The sequence below is a fragment of the Gymnodraco acuticeps genome, unplaced genomic scaffold (assembly GCF_902827175.1).
Source record: "Gymnodraco acuticeps unplaced genomic scaffold, fGymAcu1.1, whole genome shotgun sequence".
In the NCBI taxonomy this organism is placed as follows: Eukaryota; Metazoa; Chordata; class Actinopteri; order Perciformes; family Bathydraconidae; genus Gymnodraco; species Gymnodraco acuticeps.
Window position 1 is genome coordinate 444,957 of NW_022991186.1, and position 20,695 is coordinate 465,651.

The window sequence follows — 20,695 nt, forward strand, 5'->3', positions numbered from 1 at the left end:
CTTCATGTCTCTTCTACATCAACATGTGTTCCCCTCTTCTTCATGTCTCTTCTACATCAACATGTGTCCCCCTTCTTTCGTCATGTCTCTTCGACATCAACAGTGTCCCCTCTTCTTCATGTCTCTTCTACATCAACATGTGTCCCCTCTTCTTCATGTCTCTTCTACATCAACATGTGTCCCCCTCTTCTTCATGTCTCTTCTACATCAACATGTGTCCCCTCTTCGTCATGTCTCTTCTACATCAACATGTGTCCCCTCTTCGTCATGTCTCCTCTACATCAACATGTGTCCCCTCTTCGTCATGTCTCTTCTACATCAACATGTGTCCCCTCTTCGTCATGTCTCTTCTACATCAACATGTGTCCCCTCTTCGTCATGTCTCCTCTACATCAACATGTGTCCCCTCTTCTTCATGTCTCTTCTACATCAACATGTGTCCCCTCTTCTCCATGTCTCTTCTACATCACATGTGTCCCCTCTTCTTCATGTCTCTTCTACATCAACATGGTGTCCCCTCTTCTTCATGTCTCTTCTACATCAACATGTGTCCCCTCTTCGTCATGTCTCTTCTACATCAACATGTGTCCCCTCTTCTTCATGTCTCTTCTACATCAACATGTGTCCCCTCTCTTCGTCATGTCTCTCTTCTACATCAACATGTGTCCCCTCTTCTTCATGTCTCTTCTACATCAACATGTGTCCCCCTCTTCGTCATGTCTCTTCTTACATCAACATGTGTCCCCTCTTCGTCATGTCTCTTCTACATCAACATTGTGTCCCTCTTCGTCATGTCTCTTCTTACATCAACATGTGTCCCACTCCTTCGTCATGTCTCCTCTACATCAACATGTGTCCCCTCTTCTTCATGTCTCTTCTACATCAACATGTGTCCCCTCTTCTCCATGTCTCTTCTACATCAACATGTGTCCCCTCTTCTTCATGTCTCTTCTACATCAACATGTGTCCCCTCTTCTCCATGTCTCTTCTACATCAACATGTGTCCCCTCTTCTTCATGTCTCTTCTACATCAACATGTGTCCCCTCTTCTCCATGTCTCTTCTACATCAACATGTGTCCCTCGTTCTTCATGTCTCTTCTACATCAACATGTGTCCCCTCTTCTTCATGTCTCTTCTACATCAACATGTGTCCCCTCTTCTTCATGTCTCCTCTACATCAACATGTGTCCCCTCTTCTTCATGTCTCTTCTACATCAACATGTGTCCCCTCTTCTTCATGTCTCTTCTACATTCAACATGTGTCCCCTCTTCTTTCATGTCTCTTCTACATCAACATGTGTCCCCTCTTCTTCATGTCTCCTCTACATCAACATGTGTCCCCTCTTCTTCATGTCTCTTCTACATCAACATGTGTCCCCTCTTCTTCATGTCTCTTCTACATCAACATGTGTCCCCTCTTCTTCATGTCTCTTCTACATCAACATGTGTCCCCTCTTCTTCATGTCTCTTCTACATCAACATGTGTCCCCTCTTCTTCATGTCTCTTCTACATCAACCAATTAGAGACAGGCTCTGTATATAACCTATAATATATTGATGAAAAACAGTATAATATGAGACCTTTAAAGTGTGCACTTATGGCCTTGTTATTTAGATTTAACCATTTGACAGAAACCCAGTACAAACCTGCAACTTAGATTGTTTTTTTTAACAGAGAAAGGCAAAGATTATATGTGATAAACAGTTTAATTTAAAGATAGAAATCTAAGACTAGCTGAGTGTTATTATTTCCTTTACCATACATTTTTCTTGACTTTCCCAGTCTTTTGAGCTCAAGCCTCAACTGTCATTTTGCCACTGTGTGGTGACCATGGATATTATGAGCTGAGTATCTGTTTTTTTTCTGGCAGATGATGAGGTTTGACACTCATCTCATAACGGATTAGCTTGAAGATTATTCCATAATAAACGCATATCAGCCTCACCCAGTCTGTGGTGAATGGAGCTCCGTTGGCCATCAGAGCTTTAACATCATTATCCTGTCCGCCTCTCACCGCCTCCAGCAGCTGCTGCCCGAGACCCACCAGCGACATCTGCTGACAGCCAGAGAGAAACACAGATCAGGCAGGAAGAAATGTGTGTTTATAGCACATAATGATAACTGTACTTTATGTGTTTTGTTTCCATTGTTGGAAATTACTATATCAAAAATATACGGGTTGGTTGTATGGATAACCAATGTTTTACACATCAGAAAATCATTATGACTTATATTTTCCACATGTATATATATTTTTTATTTTATAACTTTTTAATGCTATTTTATTTCTATTTCTGAAATATTTTGGACTGTTTATTTCTTGTGTCTTAATTTCTCTTACATTGCCTTGTGTTTTTTATGCTGCTGCTACGCAAACATTTCCCAAATTGGGATCAATAAAGTATCTATCTATATATCTATCTATCTGTCCGTCCGTCTATCCTGTCTGTCTGTCTATCCATCCATCCATCTATCCATCTATCCATCCATCCATCTATCCATCTATCCATCCATCTATCTATCCATCTATCCATCTATCCATCCATCCATCTATCCATCCATCCATCCATCCATCTATCCATCTATCCATCCATCCATCTATTTTACAGTAACTTCAGAAATGTTCAATATCTTCCTGGAGTTCAACGATGAACGATTTTGTGGTGCTAAGAAGTTATGCAGAAACAATTTTGAAGACCATTTTTAATTAATAATATAGCTAATTTATAGCATAAATACCTATCATTTCTTTGTCCAGCTTTAAAACATCAAAATGTGATGCTTCGCCACATTTTAATAGCAATGGAGTTGAAAGATATTTTTAGTTTTTGACCATTGGTAGACTTATTTGTAATTTTAAATACCTCTATTTTACTATCTACTCTATTGCCTTTTTATCAATATATATTTAGGCTTTTAGCTATCATACATTGTTGTTTTTGTTAACTTTTTTGTTTGCATGCATTGACATATAGGCATCATTGTAAACACCTCCTTACTGGGTCTTTTCGAGGTTAGATAAATAGACATATGAAAACATTTATTAATAATATTTAATTTAATAATATATAATAACGTTTGTCGATTCAATAGTTTGTATTAATAACCTAAATCTGCAAAGTCACTAGTAACTAAATGTAGTGAGTAAAAGTATTAAGTAGCATAGGCCTAATAAGTATCACCATTTTGTACTTGAGTAAATGTTACTTTACGCCACTACCTTGTAAATGCTCATACATGCATTTTAAACAACTCGTATGAAAATGTTTAACGTTATAACTTTATAACACATAAATCAAAAGCTTGACTCCGCTCCACACGCTTTATAGTAATAATGTGGACAAGCTAAAACAATGCGAATCAATAGGCTCAGTTGATAAAACAAAGACATACACGAACGGACATTTAACAATATAAAAATACAGTTTGACACCCAGTTAAGTGATGTTTGTTCCGGGGGAAGTTGATGCTAGCATTAAGAGCTATTTCCACATCCGCTAGTCAACACTACAAAGGAACAAGGTAAACTCTGCTCCGATATTTAATCATTTATAATAATGTTATCATAGACCCTGAAGCCTGAACATCTTATACAGACGTATACATCTTATGAACTCTGAACAGACAAGAGAAAGCTAACGGTTAACTAGCTAACGTGAAAGTAACGTTACTGTTTATCAGTTAGCTCTCATAACAATGTTGTGTTTACCTTATGTATCATTACTACTCGGTATACTTGCCTTAAAAGGAAGGAGTCGCAAAGGTATATTTAAAACGCGGATTTCTGGTATACGTAAGCTGATTGTTACACTTTGGTTATTTCTTCGCAAAACCCAAATAGTATTTGTTTTGTATTATTTGTAGCTCAAAAATGGCGGCTACATGACGCGAGGTAGAGGAGGCAAACGGTCGTATTCCGGTTTAACTTTTCAAAATAAAACAAGCACTAACCCCGTAACATATTTTTGATAACAGTTTATGGCGGTGTGCGGTGATGCCACTTGTAATCATTTTATTCATTGAAAAGTTTGATTTGGCGTCGTTTAAACCCTGTCAATAGAATACAATTTAATAAAACGAAAATAGGTAATGTACGCTCATGATTGACTTTCCAAGAATAACCTTTATTTTGAAGGTTAAATCCGGTTACAGTTTGCTGTGCATAGTGAAGTAGAGTGGCGGATCTGAAAACTACAGTCAACTCTTCAAACATCAAGGAGAAGGTAAACTCTCCCAGATATTTAATATTGTATAATAATGTATTTATGGACCATGAAGCCTGAACAACGAAATACACATCATATTAACTCTGAACAGACAATACAAAACTAACGGGTAACTTGCTAACGTTAAAAGTAATGGGTCAGTGTTTTTAATTTGCCATTAATAATAACTGGTATACTTGCCTCAAAATGGAGGTGTCACAAAAGTATATTTAAAACGCTGATTTCTGGTATACGTAAGCTGATTGTTAGACTCATTATATGAATTGTAACCACGAGTGGCGGCGCCAGGGTATGGCTGGGCCTGGGGTATAGGCTACAGCCATGCCAAGAAATGGCTTAGCCCAGTGGTTCTCAAACTTTTTCTGTCAGGCCCCCCCTTTGGAGAAAAAAAAAAGTCGGACCCCCCCAACACAAATAGTCAGGCTCAGTGGCGGCGCCAGAGATTTATTTTGGGGGTGCTGTGGGGTAGCTTGACGTTTCATAGAGGGTGCTCAAACATTTAGGGTTTCCCATTAATGTACCGGGCGCTACAGTGGAATTGTATACTGCAACAATCCCCACGCACACACAGTGTACCCGCGACTGTTACAATGAAGGCTCGATAATCAGCTCACGGCATATAGATGTAAGCAGGGGTAAAGTGTTATTTTTAGGTGGTGTGTGGACCTCACATAGGGGGGTCCGGGGGCAAGCCCCCCCCCCCCCCCCCCCCCGGGAAGATTTTTTTAAATATTGAAGTTAAATGCATCAATCTGGTGCACTTTGAGAGCAAAATGAAGAGATCTATGGATACATCTCTCACCCATTTGAAACAGAACTGTAAACAGATTTACTTTTTCTTTATGGATATTTTACAAATCACCCTTTTAAACTTTATTTTTGTTTTACTGTCATATAGTATTTCATACCTGTTTTTAATTTATTCTCTTATTTTTTTTATAATGATCATATAAATGTGTGCCTCGGAAATGATTGTTTACATTAATGGTGACCAAAACATTTGAGACCCACTGAGATAACACTGAGAGTCCTTTATTTCACCGAGCCTCTCAGTCTGACAGGAGAGGATTCTCCTCCACTTTGTTGTTGAAAAAACTCCTTACATCCGTTAGCGTAGCTCGCTAGCACCAGAAGCTAATTACAACGATTACCGGTGCGCTCTCTCTCTCTCTCTCTCTCTCTCTCTCGCGCGCGCACACACAATGGCTCGTTCCACACACACACACACACAGAGCCGAGCTTTAATGAAACACAGAGACCCAGACGTAATAGTACTGTACTGCATCATATTATTTTCGAATCAATAATCTTTCAAATTATGATTGATTCTTTTTTTCTTTTTTTTTATCTTTTGGAGAAAAAAAAATTGTATAACCATTTTTCCTCCTGGTCTCTCGCGCCCCCCCCGGCATGCCTCTGCGCCCCCAGGGGGGGTCGCGCCCCCCACTTTGAGAAACACTGGCTTAGCCCCACCATGAAAAATGATGTTAAAGTAAGCAAAATAAAGTCCACCAACTCGCGCGGAGTAAATTGCACAGACAGCAGTTAGTAAGATTGATTTCAGTAGCCACTTCTCTGGAAATACCGAAGACCAGAAACGGTTTTGAAAACTTTTGTCACGTAGTGATCGTCTTCTCAATAGAACATCTTTGATAATGTCTTCTGGCCAATCAGAATCAAGATAAGGGCGTGGTGTTGTTGCAGGAAGTCCTGACGGAGAATACTTTTGCGGTAGTACATCTCTATATACATCGATACAACATTACGTGTTGATAGAAATCAACACGTAATGAAATAAGACCCCACGGTTTGATGATTGATAGGTGTGTGGGCTGTCTTTCATTTTGACACATGGGCGTCGCAGCCATTATATGAGGGTGGGACAAGTCCCCCCCACTTTTTGAAATTATTAGTTTAGACCCCCCCACTTTTACCATGTGGAAAGTCCGTGAATCGGTCTAACCACTCGCCGCACTTTGTAGAGCGCTGTGTCAGTGCTTCAGTATCAAATCCATTCCACTTGCTTATTGAGAGAATGCCCAAATCAATGAAACTCCGTACCATGTTTTCACTGCTACTTTGTACCAAGGCAGATTCTCCCATAGCGCGCGCATGTTCAAGGAGTGTTGTCATAGTTGGACAGCTCAGGGGCCTCATTTATAAAGGGATATACGCTCAAAAGATGGCGTACGCCAGTTTCTAAGCAATGTTTGCGATTTATAAAATACTAACTTGACGGGAAAATGTGCGGTCCTCCACGCAAACTCTAACCCATGCGTACGCACTAAGCACAACAACGGGAGAGACGAGAAACTGCGACACCGCGTTGGCAGAAGGAAGAATGGAGAGAAATATGTGGAAATAATACCATAAACAAAATGTTACCTCTCATTTATCATATATGAAGAATTCATTTTCAAACATTGATTAAAGCCAATCTTAAAATGATTAAACAAACGCCTGTTTGCGACTCCTCAGTGCACACAAAAACATAACTTGGAGAAATAAATAAATACAGATATGTTATTGAAAACCACCTCGAATATGTTGTGTTAATGTTATGAAATGTTTTCTCATAAATGATGCGGTAAGCAGGAGGACAGAATTACGTCTAAACTGACGCCGTTTTGCATTTCTATAGGTTGTAGATACGAGCATGGTTTTATATACTGTCATGTTTAATCGTGTTTTATGCCGTTTGCCAAGACTTGATAAGTCGCTCGTAAAACACAGGAGGTATGGAAGCTAAGAACACCATATGTGGTAAATTGTACAGCTGATATAACACATTAGTTGTATTTCCTTTAACTGGTGGATATAGGGTTGCTGCGGGGGGGGTTGAGACGCACAGGCTGCAGTGGAGAGGCTGCGCACAGCTGATCGACAGCTGGAACACAAACCACCAAATACAAAAACATAATTCAGATCCAGTCGTCATGACTCCACTCCGGAGGGATTCCCCGTTCACTTCTTACAGTCTCTCATCAAGGGGGTGTCTCCTGTCCCCGGTACAAACACACTGCCTGAGGAAGGATGTGTATTGTTTTTGTCATTAACCTTTTTCGGGCCATTTATTTATTTATTTTGGTGACGATCCGACCTCCATGCTGCTACTCTGGATCAAACGGCATCCACCAAACAATATGATTTATCTCCACCTCCCCAAAATAACCAAAATCTGACACGGTGTGAGATGTCTTTTTTAACTGTTCTGTCGTCATTTCCTGCGATCTTCTTCATAAAGTCAGTCCGAATGAATGAATGGGCGTTTCTTTGACTATTTATAGGCAAATATGGGAGTTACGTGAAGCCCGCAAAAGCTGAACCGCATTTCGAGTCGGTTGTGATTTATAAAGGGAAACCGGCGTATGAAGTGCTGTACGCACTTTCCTCGCCGGTGCGCAATGTTTGGTGAATCGGAAAATGTCGGAACATTTCTGTACCTATTTTTTGGATTTCTACTACGTAAGCAACCTTCCCACGTGAATCCTACGCACGGCGTTATAAATGAGGCCCCAGATCTGTTGTATGAAGCGATGCCGGTAGCGGAGGTAAGGCACACACACCAAATGTTCAGTAAATGGTTAATACAGCGAAAATCAAAGCTGACGATCTCTTGGTTTGATATGTTTTCTCCCCCAGACAACATGGACATAAGAACAAAAATGTCAAGGAAGAGGAAAGTAAGTCATCAGCTGGTAGCAGTTAATCAGTTAACAGTGATAGCGGCGGTGTCTCACTTCTGGAGAGGAGTTTCGTCTTTATGTCATGATAGAGAGATACAAATACTGAATAGTTTAGATGAGAAAAGGCATCGAAATGCCAGGTTACTAGTGTAAGCATTGGGTTGAGAGGTCATGTGTTGTGAGCATGCGCAGTCTGTCCTGGTGTGGTGAAGGAGAGCAAGGAGAGAAGAGAATTTGTCAAATGTATTGAACTGGTGATCACAGTTTGACAGCTTTCATGTGCGGAGGTTGCGGGTATAGCAAGGTATAGCATGTATATATAAGTTTAATTTGGCATAGTTTGATCTCTACACCGCACTCACTAACCTGGTCGAAATATTTCCACACATTACTCCTTTTTAACGCCATGTCTGTTGTGTAGGACTCTTCTTAGAGTGTAAATAATTACCGGACTATGACTGGTAAAATATGTTGAATACCGGAAAAACTAAATCTCTCCAGTCAAAATGTCTATGTACTTTGCCGCCACACACGGTTGCCAAGCAGCGCTTATTGTTGTTTAGGCTGGCCATGTGTCGCAAGTGTTGACAGGGGGCGGGGGAGCACGCTCATGAACTGTTAGCGCCGGAACCTCGCAACGGCTGCGGCGCGCATTTGCGCCACATTTGGGCCTAAGATGAGGTTTGAGTCTGCGTGATATGCGTGTAGGGAGGGGCAGCAGCCATATCATTGGCTAGAACTAGCTAGATCTGATGGATTTGGACATAAACACGAGTGAAGTATAACCGGACGCGAGAGAGAGAGAGATCAGCACCTGCAGCTCTGTCCGCTGTGAGGGAACGGTGAGCGGAGCAAAACACACCTTTAGACGTCAACTAACACATTTAGCTATGGCACTGTCGTATATATATACATTGAATTATTCAATTTGATAATATCAATTTAGGCATCACTCCCAAAAAAAAAAAAAAAAATTAATACAAATATTCATAACTCATATTCAAATACATGAATAATTATTCGATATAGTTTTTATTTCATACAGTTCCATTTGGATTGAGACAGGGAAATAATCTAAGCCTCACGCGTGGCGTTTCACTGTCAAGGGGGGCGATATAGCGTGTATGTAATTACATTGCAAATACTGACTTGAGCCCCACCACTGTATGGGTTAGCCCTACCATAGATTACCCAACAAAAATACTCTGGCGCCGCCACTGGTAACCACATATAAGGATATTTTAAAATGCTATTTGATCTATAATTCACTGTATTGTCATACAATATTGTATTAATTTATTATTATATGTTTTGACAACAGCCTCCTTTTTTGAGGAGTTATACTTCACAGTAATATCTTTTTACAAATACAGTTACATCCCTCCAGTTGAGTTGCTGATTAGCACAGTACATTAAAGAGAGATGTTTGAGAGACAGACATTAGTTTGGTTGCTTTGCAAGGGTTCACAGTCTCTTTCTGTTCCATTTATATTCAAATGTACTTCATTGGCGACAAGATGGTCAATGATTATTCATTGATGTCACTTAAGTCGTATTCTTCCTTAACGACAGTAAAACTCATTCAGGTTTAAGGCATACCCATGTCGTGAGTAAAATGCACTGTTCAGGAACCTGCGATCTAAGTTTTTCATACATTACATAATTACACCATAGTTTTGTACATGTCATGACAATACAACCTTTGAATCTTTGAATATAAGTACTGCCACACATAGGTTTGTAGTTGATCCGTCTGTATTTCAGCAGGTAAGATGTCCGACGATGGCGATGAATAGTACCCCGATGACCTCACCTGCAATGATTGCGAACGGTCAATTAATGGTTCAATAAACTCCTGCGATGAAGGCTACCTCTGCAGTGATTGCTTCTGTAGTAGATGGAATGACAGTGAAGAAGAGGTTCTAATGGACTGGGATGAAGAGGAAGGTATGGAAACCACTATGGAGGAAGAGGAATCTGATCACCGCTATGCTGGACCTGAAGATGTGGCCTGTGATGTCTGCAATGGCAGAAAGCAGAGAGCCCTCAAATCCTGCCTCTCCTGTCTGGTCTCTTACTGTGAGCAGCACCTTCAGCCTCACCATGGATCTCCTGCTTTTGAAAAACACGAGCTGGTGGACTCCTCCAAGGATCTCCAGGAGAACATCGCCCTCCGTCAGCAGTGTGTCTACACAGCAGAAAATGCAGAGAAGCAGAGAAAGCTGGCAGCGATTCGACTAAAAATCCAGCAGAGGATCCAGGAAAGAGATAAAAATGTGAAGCTGTATTATCTGGAGATGGAGGCTATCAGTGACTCTGCTGCTGAAACGGTGGAGGACAGTGAGAAGATCTTCACTGAGCTGACCCGTGTCATTGAGAAGAAAAGGGATTACGTCAACCACAAGATCAGATCGCTGCGTCAAATTGAAAAGAATCGAGTCAAAGAGCTTCAGAAGAAGATTGAGCAGGAGATTGCTGATCTGAAGTGGAAAGACTCTGAGCTGCAGAAGCTCGCACACACAGAGGATGAGAACGCGTTTCTGCAAAAATTGCCCTCGCTCTCACAACCCGGTACACCTACAGACACATCGAGCATCCCTTCCCTGCAGGACTTTAAGGACGTCACAGAGTCTTTGGCTAAAGTCGAAAGAAACGTAGGGGAAGTTCTGTGGGAGAATAGCACCGACTTCAAAATGGCAGGGACCAAAGTGGAGGTTTTACTGTCGCCGCAAGAGCCTAGCATCAGAGCTGCACTTCAAAGATATTCATGTGATATCACCATGGATCCAAACACAGCAGAACATAGTTTGAAATTATCCAAGAGGAACAGGAAAGCAACACACACATGGGGGAAATCACAGAGTTATTTTCATCACCCAGGCAGATTCATAGGTTGGCCACAGGTGCTGAGTAAAGAGAGCCTGACTGGGCGGTGTTACTGGGAGGTGGAGTACAGCGAAGAGAAAAAAGTGTGTGTAGCAGTCTCATACAAGGAATTCATCAATGTTGACTGTGTGCCTGAATGTAAATTTGGACACAACAACCATTCTTGGGCATTGCAATGTGAAGGTGACCATTATAAACTTCACTACGTGGTTCCAACTATCTTCTCAGGGCCTAAGTCCAAAAGAATAGGAGTGTACCTGGATTACAGTGCAGGTATCCTGTCTTTCTACAGCATCTCTGAAACCTCCACTCTCCTTGTCACAGTCAAGACTTCCTTCACTCGGCCGCTCTACGCTGGACTTACCATTTGCTGTCGTCACGGACAAAATCCAGTTACAGCAGAGTTCTGTAAACTCACGGGATAAAGGGACAATGGGTTCAAACTGCACAGAACAGCACTGCACAGCAATCTACTGTAATTCAAACGATGTGGATGTGGACTTTTAATTTATTGTTATGTTTGAGTTCTTGCCAGGAGGCGCTCTTTCCTGCATCTGTTAAGCCATGGATGCTATCGGGGATAATGAGGTTTATACATTGTTCTTTCTGTTCCACTACATTGGTCCCAAGAGAGAAAGCTCCAATTATTTTGTTCGGAAGAAATCTTAAACCTTTACCGAGCGTAACTGATGGGCTGTGTTGATAAATTGATGTTTGATAAGATGAATAAACAAACAAATTTAAAACAGGAAACATTTATTTTCTTTATTGTCTTATATCCAGGGTAACATACACGTTTGATGGAGATGGTACGAGAGGGATTCCAGATCCTACAAGAGAGTTAAAACCCCCAAAATAAAACAAGCACTAAACGCTTAACATATCTTTTATACCTTTAGCCGCTTTCACACCAAGTACTTTGCCGTACTTAGTTCCCAGTACTTAGTCCCGCCGAACTCTTTAGTCCCGGAACTGTCCTAGCAGATCGCGTTCACACCGGAATAAGTCCCTGAGGGAGGATTACGCAAATTAAGCCGCTGACGTCACTTCTTCTTCTTCTGCTTTGGGTTTACTGGCAGGCCGCAAACAACTTCACGGCGTATACTGCCACCCGAAGTCCCCGGCCGGAAGTCCCCGGAGTTGGGGACTGGCTTCAGTAGAAGCTCCTGGGACTCCCAGCAGCTTCTGCTGAAGCCTTCCGAGTAAATCGCCAGAAGCACCGACACCTCCTCATCACTCCACCGCTCCCATGTTTTCTTTTGTGTTGCCATAAGTTAGTCTCTCTCCGTTGGTGCGCTGGGCTAATGATAATGCTAATGCAAGCAAATAAAATGGCGGCTTCACAAAACTTTTCGGAGTTTTACGGGGCGTGGTTTGCAATTCGCCCAGCCAATCAGAAAATGGAACCTTTTCCTCCCCAGGAAAGTACCACCTCTCTAGCAGGGACTGAAAAGGGGGTGAAAAGGTTCTCATGAACTAGGTTCTAGTTCCAGATCTTTTTGGTTTGAACGCAAAATCCCAATAACTATCGGAACTATTCCTGGGAAAAGTACTCCGGTGTGAAAGCGCCTATAGTCTTTGGCAGGGTGCAGTTATGTCACCTAACATCTTTTATATTCCTTTAACCTCCTGTTATATTCGTTTTGTGTAACAGCAATAATATTCGTGGGTCAATTTGACCCAGTGCATGTTTAATTATCAAAAAATGGTCAGAAGCCCCAAAATCCATACACATACAAAGTTTGTACCTTTGATTACTATCAATGAAATCAATATTTAGTGCAATTGTGTTATTCACCCCTCACAGATCATGATTCCATTAGAATAAGTCACTCGTTTTTCTCAAAACATACATTTAAACACATTTTTCTATTTTCTTTTTTACATTGGAAAAACCTTGATATAAAATACATTAGTTTTGCATAACATAAGATGTTTTAAATTAATTTAAAAATGTTCCAACTTGTTTTACAATTGGTTGATGTTGATAAATAGAGACGAGACACCTCTTCTGTTCAGGGTCAAATTGACCCGTTCACTTAGAATCAAGCCAAATGAGTCATAAGGATTTGTATTGAAAGTATTTTATTGTAACAGCAATTAAGAGTGTGTGTGTGTGTGTAGGGTTGTGGTGTCTGTGAACACAAACTTGGAGGATTGAGGGACCCTGTTCTTGATCACCAGCATTTCGGCAGGGAGTTCCATTCTGTTCTTTCGTACAGTTCCAACCATTGTTAGCTTTCTCTTCAGGAGCTCCTGACCCAGGTTGTAGGACGTGAAGAAATTGTCACAAGTTATGTTGTGACCCCTGAGACCCTGTGCCATGTCGAACACAACCCTCATGCCCTGATTCCACTCTGGGGCTCCTCCAACTGGCTTTCCAGTGTAAACCTGCAGGTTTAGTGCATAGCTGGAGTTTGCATCACATGCTGCCCATATTTTCAAGCCATATTTTGCCGGTTTCGAAGGCATGTATTGCTTGAACGGGCAACGACCTATGAATGCCACCAGCCTTTCATCCACTGTGACATTAGGTCCTGGGTTGTAGAGAAGTGGAAGCCGCTCTACCCACTTGTCCCAAACTGTCCTTATAGCTGCCAGCTTGTCTCTCTCACGTCTGCCAGCTCTTGTGTCACGATTATCAAATCGGATCACTCTTCAATCAATCAATGTTTATTTATATAGCCCAATATCACAAATGTTACATTTGTCTCAGTGGACTTCACAGTTTGTACAAAATAGCAGTATGACAATACGACACCCTCTGTCCTTAGACCCTCACGGAGAAAACCAACAGTTTTAAAGGGAAAAATGGGAGAAACCTCAGGGAGAGCAACAGAGGAGGGATCCTTCTCCCAGGACGGACAGACGTGCAATAGATGCCGTGTGTAAATTGAAAAGATAATACATTTGCAACATAAATAGTCCAAATGTTTGGAAATGCATGTGTGTATAATAGGAAGATGAATCCACGAGGATATCCATCCAGGACCTATGATCCAGGATCACAGTCACGACTCAAGATCCAGGGCTCGCGATGCAGGACACAGGACCGCAGGATCATCCATGACTCCGGATCCCAGCGTATATAGACACCAAAAAGAAAGAAATTTGGGGAAGCTGGGTTAATCGGAACATGAGAGTACACAGGTATAGACAGATAGAAGGAAGAAGTAAGATGTCCCCCGACAAACTAAGCCTATATCAGCAAAACTAGGGGCTGAATCTAATCAGCCCTAACTATAAGCTTTATAAAAAAGGAAGGTCTTAAGCGCACTCTTAAAAACGGATAGGGTGTCTGCCGCCCGAACACAAACTGGAAGCTGATTCCACAAATGTGGAGCTTGATAAGAAAAGGCTCTGGCTCCCATTGTACTTTTAGAGACTCTAGGAACATCCAACAACCCTGCATTCTTGGAACGCAATGCCCTAGTAGGACAGTAGGGTATAATGAGTTCTTTAAGGTAAGATGGCGCCTGCCCATTAAGGGCTTTGTAGGCGAGAAGAAGAATTTTAAATTCTATCCTCTGTTCTATAGGGAGCCAGTGTAAGGCAGCCAGAACAGGAGTAATGTGGTCCCTTTTCCTAACTCTGGTTAGTACACGAGCTGCAGTATTTTTAATCAGCTGAAGCGACTTGACTGACTTCTTGGTACTCCCTGATAATAAGGAGTTACAATAATCCAGCCTTGAAGTAACAAATGCATGGACTAGTTTCTCTGCATCGTTTTGAGGCAAGATATGCCTGATTTTTGCAATGTTACGTAGATGGAAGTAGGCGGTCCTTGAAATTGATTTTATGTGGGCGTTAAAGGATAAATCCTGATCAAATATAACACCAAGATTCCTTACAGTCTCACTGGAGGCCAAATTAATTCCATCCATAGTTAGTATATCTTTAGATAATTTGTTTCGTAGATTCTTCGGGCCAAGTACAATAACTTCAGTTTTGGTCGTGTTTAACATCAAAAGGTTTAAGGTCATCCACGTTTTTAAGTCCTTGAGGCAGGCTTGAATTTTATTTAGATGATTAATTTCATCAGGCTTGATTGATAAATATAGTTGAGTATCATCCGCATAACAATGAACATTTACAGAATGATTCCTTATAATATTGCCTAACGGAAGCATATATAATGTGAACAAAATAGGTCCGAGCACTGAGCCCTGTGGCACTCCATGGCTAACTTTGGTTTGCGTGGAAGATTCATCATTGACACATACACACTGAGAGCGTTCAGATAGATAGGACCTAAACCAGCCTAAAGCAGTTCCCTGTATGCCAACTAAGTGGAATCTCTTCCTTAAATTTGGCTATAGCACTAACAGATAGGTTTCTTCTGCAGGAGCTTTTGACTAATGCTTTGTAGTCTAGTAATAGTACTTCAAAAGTTACTAAGAAATGGTCGGATAAAGCAGGATTATGCGGTTCGACTAATAGTTGCTCAATTTCAATACCATAAGTCAGAACAAGGTCGAGAGTGTGATTATAGCAGTGGGTTGGTTTATTTACACTCTGACAAAAACCAACAGAATCTAATATAGAGTTAAATGCAACAGTAAGGCTATTTTTATCATCGTCAACATGAATATTAAAGTCACCTACGATAATTACTTTATCTGTTTTAAGAACCAAAGTTGATAAAAACTCAGAGAATTCTGAAAATAATTCTGAATAAGGACCTGGTGCACGGTACACTGTAACAAATAAGATTGGCTGCAAAGTTTTCCAGGTCGGATGCGTAAGACTAAAAACGAGACTTTCAAAGGAGGTATCATTTAATTTTGGTTTAGTATTGATAAGTAAACTTGAGTCAAAGATGGCTGCAACTCCACCTCCTCGGCCCGTGCCTCGGGCAATATGAGTATTGATATGGCTGGGTGGAGTGGCCTCATTTATGCTGACATATTCTTCATGTCTCAACCAAGTTTCAGTGAGACAGCATATATCAATATTATAATCTGATATTAAATCATTTACCAATATTGCTTTAGATGCTAGAGATCTTATGTTTAAGAGACCACATTTAATCTTCCTGTTTTGTTGCACTGTAGTAGTTGTTACATTTACTTTTATTAGGTTATTATGTATGACACCTCTATTAGGTTTTACCTTAAATTGTCCTTGGGCAGACACACACACCGCTAATAGTGGGTATTTTATTGGGTTCGGGATTCCTATGGATGACTGCCTAGGAGAGAGCGCAGAGAAGCGTGTAAGACTGCGACTCCGCCTCCTGGTCTCAACTCCAGTTTGTCATGGATTAAGTCCACAAAGCCCTGAAATGTTTGCCGAAATGAGATCTGCACCTTCCAAAGTAGGATGAATGCCGTCTCTCTTAATCAGACCAGGTTTTCCCCAGAAGGCTGTCCAATTATTTACGAAGCCCACATTGTTTGCTGGGCACCACCAAGACAACCAGCGCTGAAATGATGACATGCAGCTACATGTCATCATTGATCAGATTGGGGAGGGGACCAGAGAAGATTATGGTGTCCGACATTGTTTTAGCATAACTACACACCGACTCCACATTAAGTTTGGTGCATTCTGATCGGCGTAAACGAACATCATTACCACCGACGTGAATAACAATCCTACTGTATTTACGTTTCTCTTGAGAAAATGTTGAAAGTCCCCAGAGACATTGTGGCTCGAAATATATTCCTGCCTGTGTCTGCGTCCCACAGGCTGGCTGTCGATTCATCCTTGGATTTGTAGACCCCAGCCAGGATGAGGAGACCCCAGCCAGGATGAGGAGACCCCAGCCAGGATGAGGAGACCCAAATACGCATGTAAATGCATTTTGTCCAGCTCCTTCCACTCCTCCCCATATACACGGCTCCCTTCCAGATTGGTCATATCCAGAACGATCTTCAGCACTGTGTTCGAAATGACCAGCTCAAAAGCAGACTTGATGTCTGTGACACGAGAGACTGCCATCCTGGTGGGCCCTGGCACTGCCTTCATTATGTTTGCTGCTGATAGTGTTGCCTGGCATCCGTTAAGGGATGAGGACCACTGAATTTCACCATTTTTGGACATGAATGTCTCATCTGGGCAAATATCAGTTTCCTCATCTGATTGATCATAATCAGAATCTTCATCGTTTACCTCAAGGTAGTCTTCATCCTCGGAAACGTTCTCCTCTATCTCGCTGTCGTGATCCTCCTCAAGGATGTATTCCATATAGCCCAGGGCTGTCCTCTCTTCACTGGCGTTGCTCATTTTGTCTGATAGTATTGTGAGTATACTGTACGTTAAGTGCAGAGTATAATGTATCCCAGTGTGGGAGGAGCTTACCCATTACACATTTGAGACTTGAACCCTCTGACCCCCACTTTCACTAACAGGTGCGGTGTGTATCTGTGTGTGTATTTGTGTGTGTATTTGTGTATATCTGTCTGTCTGTCTCTCTGTCTTGTTGTGTGTGGAAAATTAAGATATATATATATATATACTGTATATCGCATTTGAACCCTCTGACCCCTTCTAGCCTCCACTTTCACTGGTGTGTGTGTGTGTGTGTGTGTGTCCTAGCATTACTATACTTGTGGAGACCTAAATCTGTTTACATAGTCACGTGTGGGGACTCGCCTCCCTTATGGGGACAAAGTGGAGGTCCCCATGAGGGGAATCATTAATGTTAGGGTGAAGACTTGGTTAGGTTTAGGGTTAGGGTAAGGTTAAGGGATAGGCATGTGTTGGTTATGGTTAAGGTTAGGATAAGTCTCCAGGAAATGCATGTAAGTCAATGTAATGTCCCCTGAAGTGGTGTGTGTGTGTGTGTGTGTGTGTGTGTGTGTGTGTGTGTGTGTGTGTGTGTGTGTGTGTGTGTGTGTGTGTGTGTGTGTGTGTGTGTGTGTGTGTGTGTGTGTGTGTGTGTGTGTGTGTGTGTGTGTGTGTGTGTGTGTGTGTGTGTGTGTGTGTGTGTGTGTGTGTGTGTGTGTGTGTGTGTGTGTGTGTGTGTGTGTGTGTGTGTGTGTGTGTGGCAGGGACGTGCACAGACATTTGGAGGGGCTGTTGCTCTAAACTGGAAAAAGGGCCTCCCCCGATAAAAAACAGACCTTTTAAAAATTGTAACTTGTTTTTAATGTAAAAGAAACCAAACTTTATTACATCAACTAAATTGAACAGTAATTCACATCTCATAACAAAATAAGCTGAGTCAACTACTTGCATTCGGTAACTTGATTTTAAAAATGAAAACCAGGGACATTTTTAGTTTTGCGGTCCAAAGCTCATTAAAACATCTAATGTTGGTAACTATTAAAGACACAATGGGGACACTTCTGTTCTAATGTAGTTTGACCATTGTAACTGCTGTGCAGTCCAGACATACTGATAAAATAGTAAGTAAGTAAATATTAGTAAATAATAAGTAATTACCTTAAATAAACTCACTAATGAATGAAACCAGTTCAATACACATTATTCTTATTCTTATCATTCTTTATGAGCGCAGTAACGGTAAGGTATCTAATTACTTATTTATTTAGTATTCCATAACTTAGTAACAGAGATGGTCAAACTAAAGTGGTAGAGACATGGCAGAAATCCTACAATGAAGCGGGACATTGAACTGTTCACCCGTGAGAGGGCGATCAAGAAAAGAGAGCGAACGGCCCCGTTGAGGGAGTTTACAGATGAGAAGACTCAGAAACACAGAAGCACAACAACAAGTAGGCTATATTTAGGTGTTTTTTTGTAAATAACCATCGGTATCAAGAGGAAGTAAAGTCCCCTGGGTTGTCCCTTATAGCCTAACTGCCATGAGACAACTCAAAATCAAGTTTCCAAAATCCGACACTGAGGTGGTCTTAACGCACCGGCAGATGACAGCGCTGACAAAGTGTGTTTCCCGCAGCGAGACGCTACAATACTAATTGTGGGCTTATCATGTTGATTCGGCCAAAACAGAACAAAGAAAAACAAACTCTCGCTCTCTCCAGAGGGGCAGGTCAGCCAAAAAGGCCAAACGGGCCGTTGCCCGGGCAACATTAGCCCGTACCTGTGCACGTCCCTGGGTTTAGGCCATGCCCATGTTGTTTGTGGAGTAAGGGGATGTATAAGGCCCACCACACATAGATTTAAAGTTGATCTGTCTGTCTTTCAGCAGGTAAGATGGACTTCTATGAATGGTACGATAACCACTGCTGCCCTCTGTGCCACGAGCTAATGACTGAGAGAGATGGAGATTTCCTCTGCCTCTGCTGTGAAGATGACTGGCATGAACAGGAGGCAATGATGAACCAATCCTCCGATGACAGATGAAGAGTTTGTAGGCGACGGGGATGAAGAGGAAGGTATGGAAACCACTATGGAGGAAGAGGAACCTGATCACCGCCATGCTGGACCTGAAGATGTGGCCTGTGATGTCTGCAATGGCAGAAAGCAGAGAGCCCTCAAATCCTGCCTCTCCTGTCTGGTCTCTTACTGTGAGCAGCACCTTCAGCCTCACCATGGATCTCCTGCTTTTGAAAAACACGAGCTGGTGGACTCCTCCAAGGATCTCCAGGAGAACATCGCCCTCCGTCAGCAGTGTGTCTACACAGCAGAAAATGCAGAGAAGCAGAGAAAGCGGGCAGCGATTCGACTAAAAATCCAGCAGAGGATCCAGGAAAGAGATACAAATGTGAAGCTGTATTATCTGGAGATGGAGGCTATCAGTGACTCTGCTGCTGAAACGGTGGAGGACAGTGAGAAGATCTTCACTGAGCTGACCCGTGTCATTGAGAAAAAAAGGGATTACGTCAACCACAAGATCAGATCGCTGCGTCAAATTGAAAATAATCGAGTCAAAGAGCTTCAGAAGAAGATTGAGCAGGAGATTGCTGATCTGAAGTGGAAAGACTCTGAGCTGCAGAAGCTCGCACACACAGAGGATGAGAACGCCCGGTACCCTACCCGGTACACCTACAGACACATCGAGCATCCCTTCCCTGCAGGACTTTAAGGACGTCACAGAGTCTTTGACTAAAGTTGAGAGAAACGTAGGGGAAGTTCTGAGGGAGAATAGCACCGACTTCAAAATGGCAGGGACCAAAGTGGAGGTTTTACTGTCGCCGCAAGAGCCTAGCATCAGACTGGGCGGTGTTACTGGGAGGTGGAGTACAGTGAAGAGAAAAAAGTGTGTGTAGCAGTCTCAAGGAATTCATCAATGTTGACTGTGTGCCCGAATGTAAATGTGGACACCCGCTGGACTTGTCGTACGGACAAAATAAAGGAAGAGCAGAGTTCTGTGAACTCATGGGATAAAGGGACAATGGGTTCAAACTGCACATAGCAACACTGCACAGCAATCTACTGTCATTCAAACGATATGGAAGTGGACTTCTTATTTTTTTGTTTGCGTTTTTGCCAAGATATTTAAATATGTTTTATATGATTAATAAACATACACGAAAAAGTATTTTCTTTCTTGTCTTATATCCAGGGTAACATACAGGTTTGATGGAGATTTTGTGAAACTGATACGAGAGTTGAATTGAGGCATGCAGTATCCTACACCCTAAACTCCACACAGTTCTCTGTTCATGTTAAGAGCAGAACAGCTTTGGTCACATTCAGTAACTATTACCGGGCTTTCACTGTGGTGTGGATTCATTATTCCATAACCAAGTTGTATTCCTCATTTTGCTGTGATATCTATTAAAGTTAAGATTGGTTAAACTTAAACCATACAGGCTACCAATAAGACTCATCTGTTCTTGTAGAAACTATTTAGGTTTTTGTAAAAAAGTGTATCCATTCTTTTAGAAATAACTAAGTAGCTATTATGGTTTTGGCATCTTCTTAAATAATGTGTGTAAATACAAGATCCGGCAAACTGCCAAAATATTTCCTTGTCATATTTATTCTTAGAGCTACTGTTTTGTTTCCTAAAAAATAATGA

The 20,695-nt window shown here is 41.7% G+C and overlaps 2 protein-coding genes across 11 annotated transcripts in view; one reads left to right on the top strand and one right to left on the bottom strand.

Moving 5' to 3' along the window:
- LOC117560972 (GA-binding protein subunit beta-1-like) overlaps window positions 1-3,910 on the bottom strand; it is a 34,466-nt gene extending 30,556 nt beyond the window's left edge. The window contains exons 1-2 of one of the 2 annotated variants that reach the window (XM_034238137.1): window positions 3,743-3,910; window positions 1,948-2,055 (exon numbers count right to left, since the gene is read on the bottom strand). In XM_034238137.1, the coding sequence (XP_034094028.1) occupies window positions 1,948-2,055 (108 nt within the window). In that variant the 5' untranslated portion in view covers window positions 3,743-3,910. Of the gene's footprint in view, window positions 1-1,947; window positions 2,056-3,711 lie in introns of both variants that reach the window. The other variant, XM_034238135.1, reaches the window with a different exon arrangement.
- LOC117560970 (tripartite motif-containing protein 16-like) lies at window positions 3,460-20,209 on the top strand. 9 transcript variants are annotated; one of them, XM_034238131.1, is made up of 5 exons: window positions 3,462-3,524; window positions 4,138-4,225; window positions 9,679-10,523; window positions 19,749-19,912; window positions 19,954-20,209. In XM_034238131.1, exons 3-5 carry the CDS (start codon window positions 9,840-9,842, stop codon window positions 20,084-20,086), a joined length of 981 nt encoding a protein of 326 aa, XP_034094022.1. In that variant the 5' UTR covers window positions 3,462-3,524; window positions 4,138-4,225; window positions 9,679-9,839; the 3' UTR covers window positions 20,087-20,209. The 9 variants fall into 9 exon arrangements, 8 of the variants coding, with proteins under 8 accessions (XP_034094022.1, XP_034094018.1, XP_034094023.1 ...); XR_004571271.1 differs by lacking the exons at window positions 4,138-4,225; window positions 9,679-10,523 and having other exon boundaries at window positions 3,460-3,524; window positions 18,917-19,912; XM_034238127.1 differs by lacking the exons at window positions 19,749-19,912; window positions 19,954-20,209 and having other exon boundaries at window positions 3,463-3,524; window positions 9,679-11,553.
- Window positions 20,210-20,695: the final 486 nt, after the last annotated feature.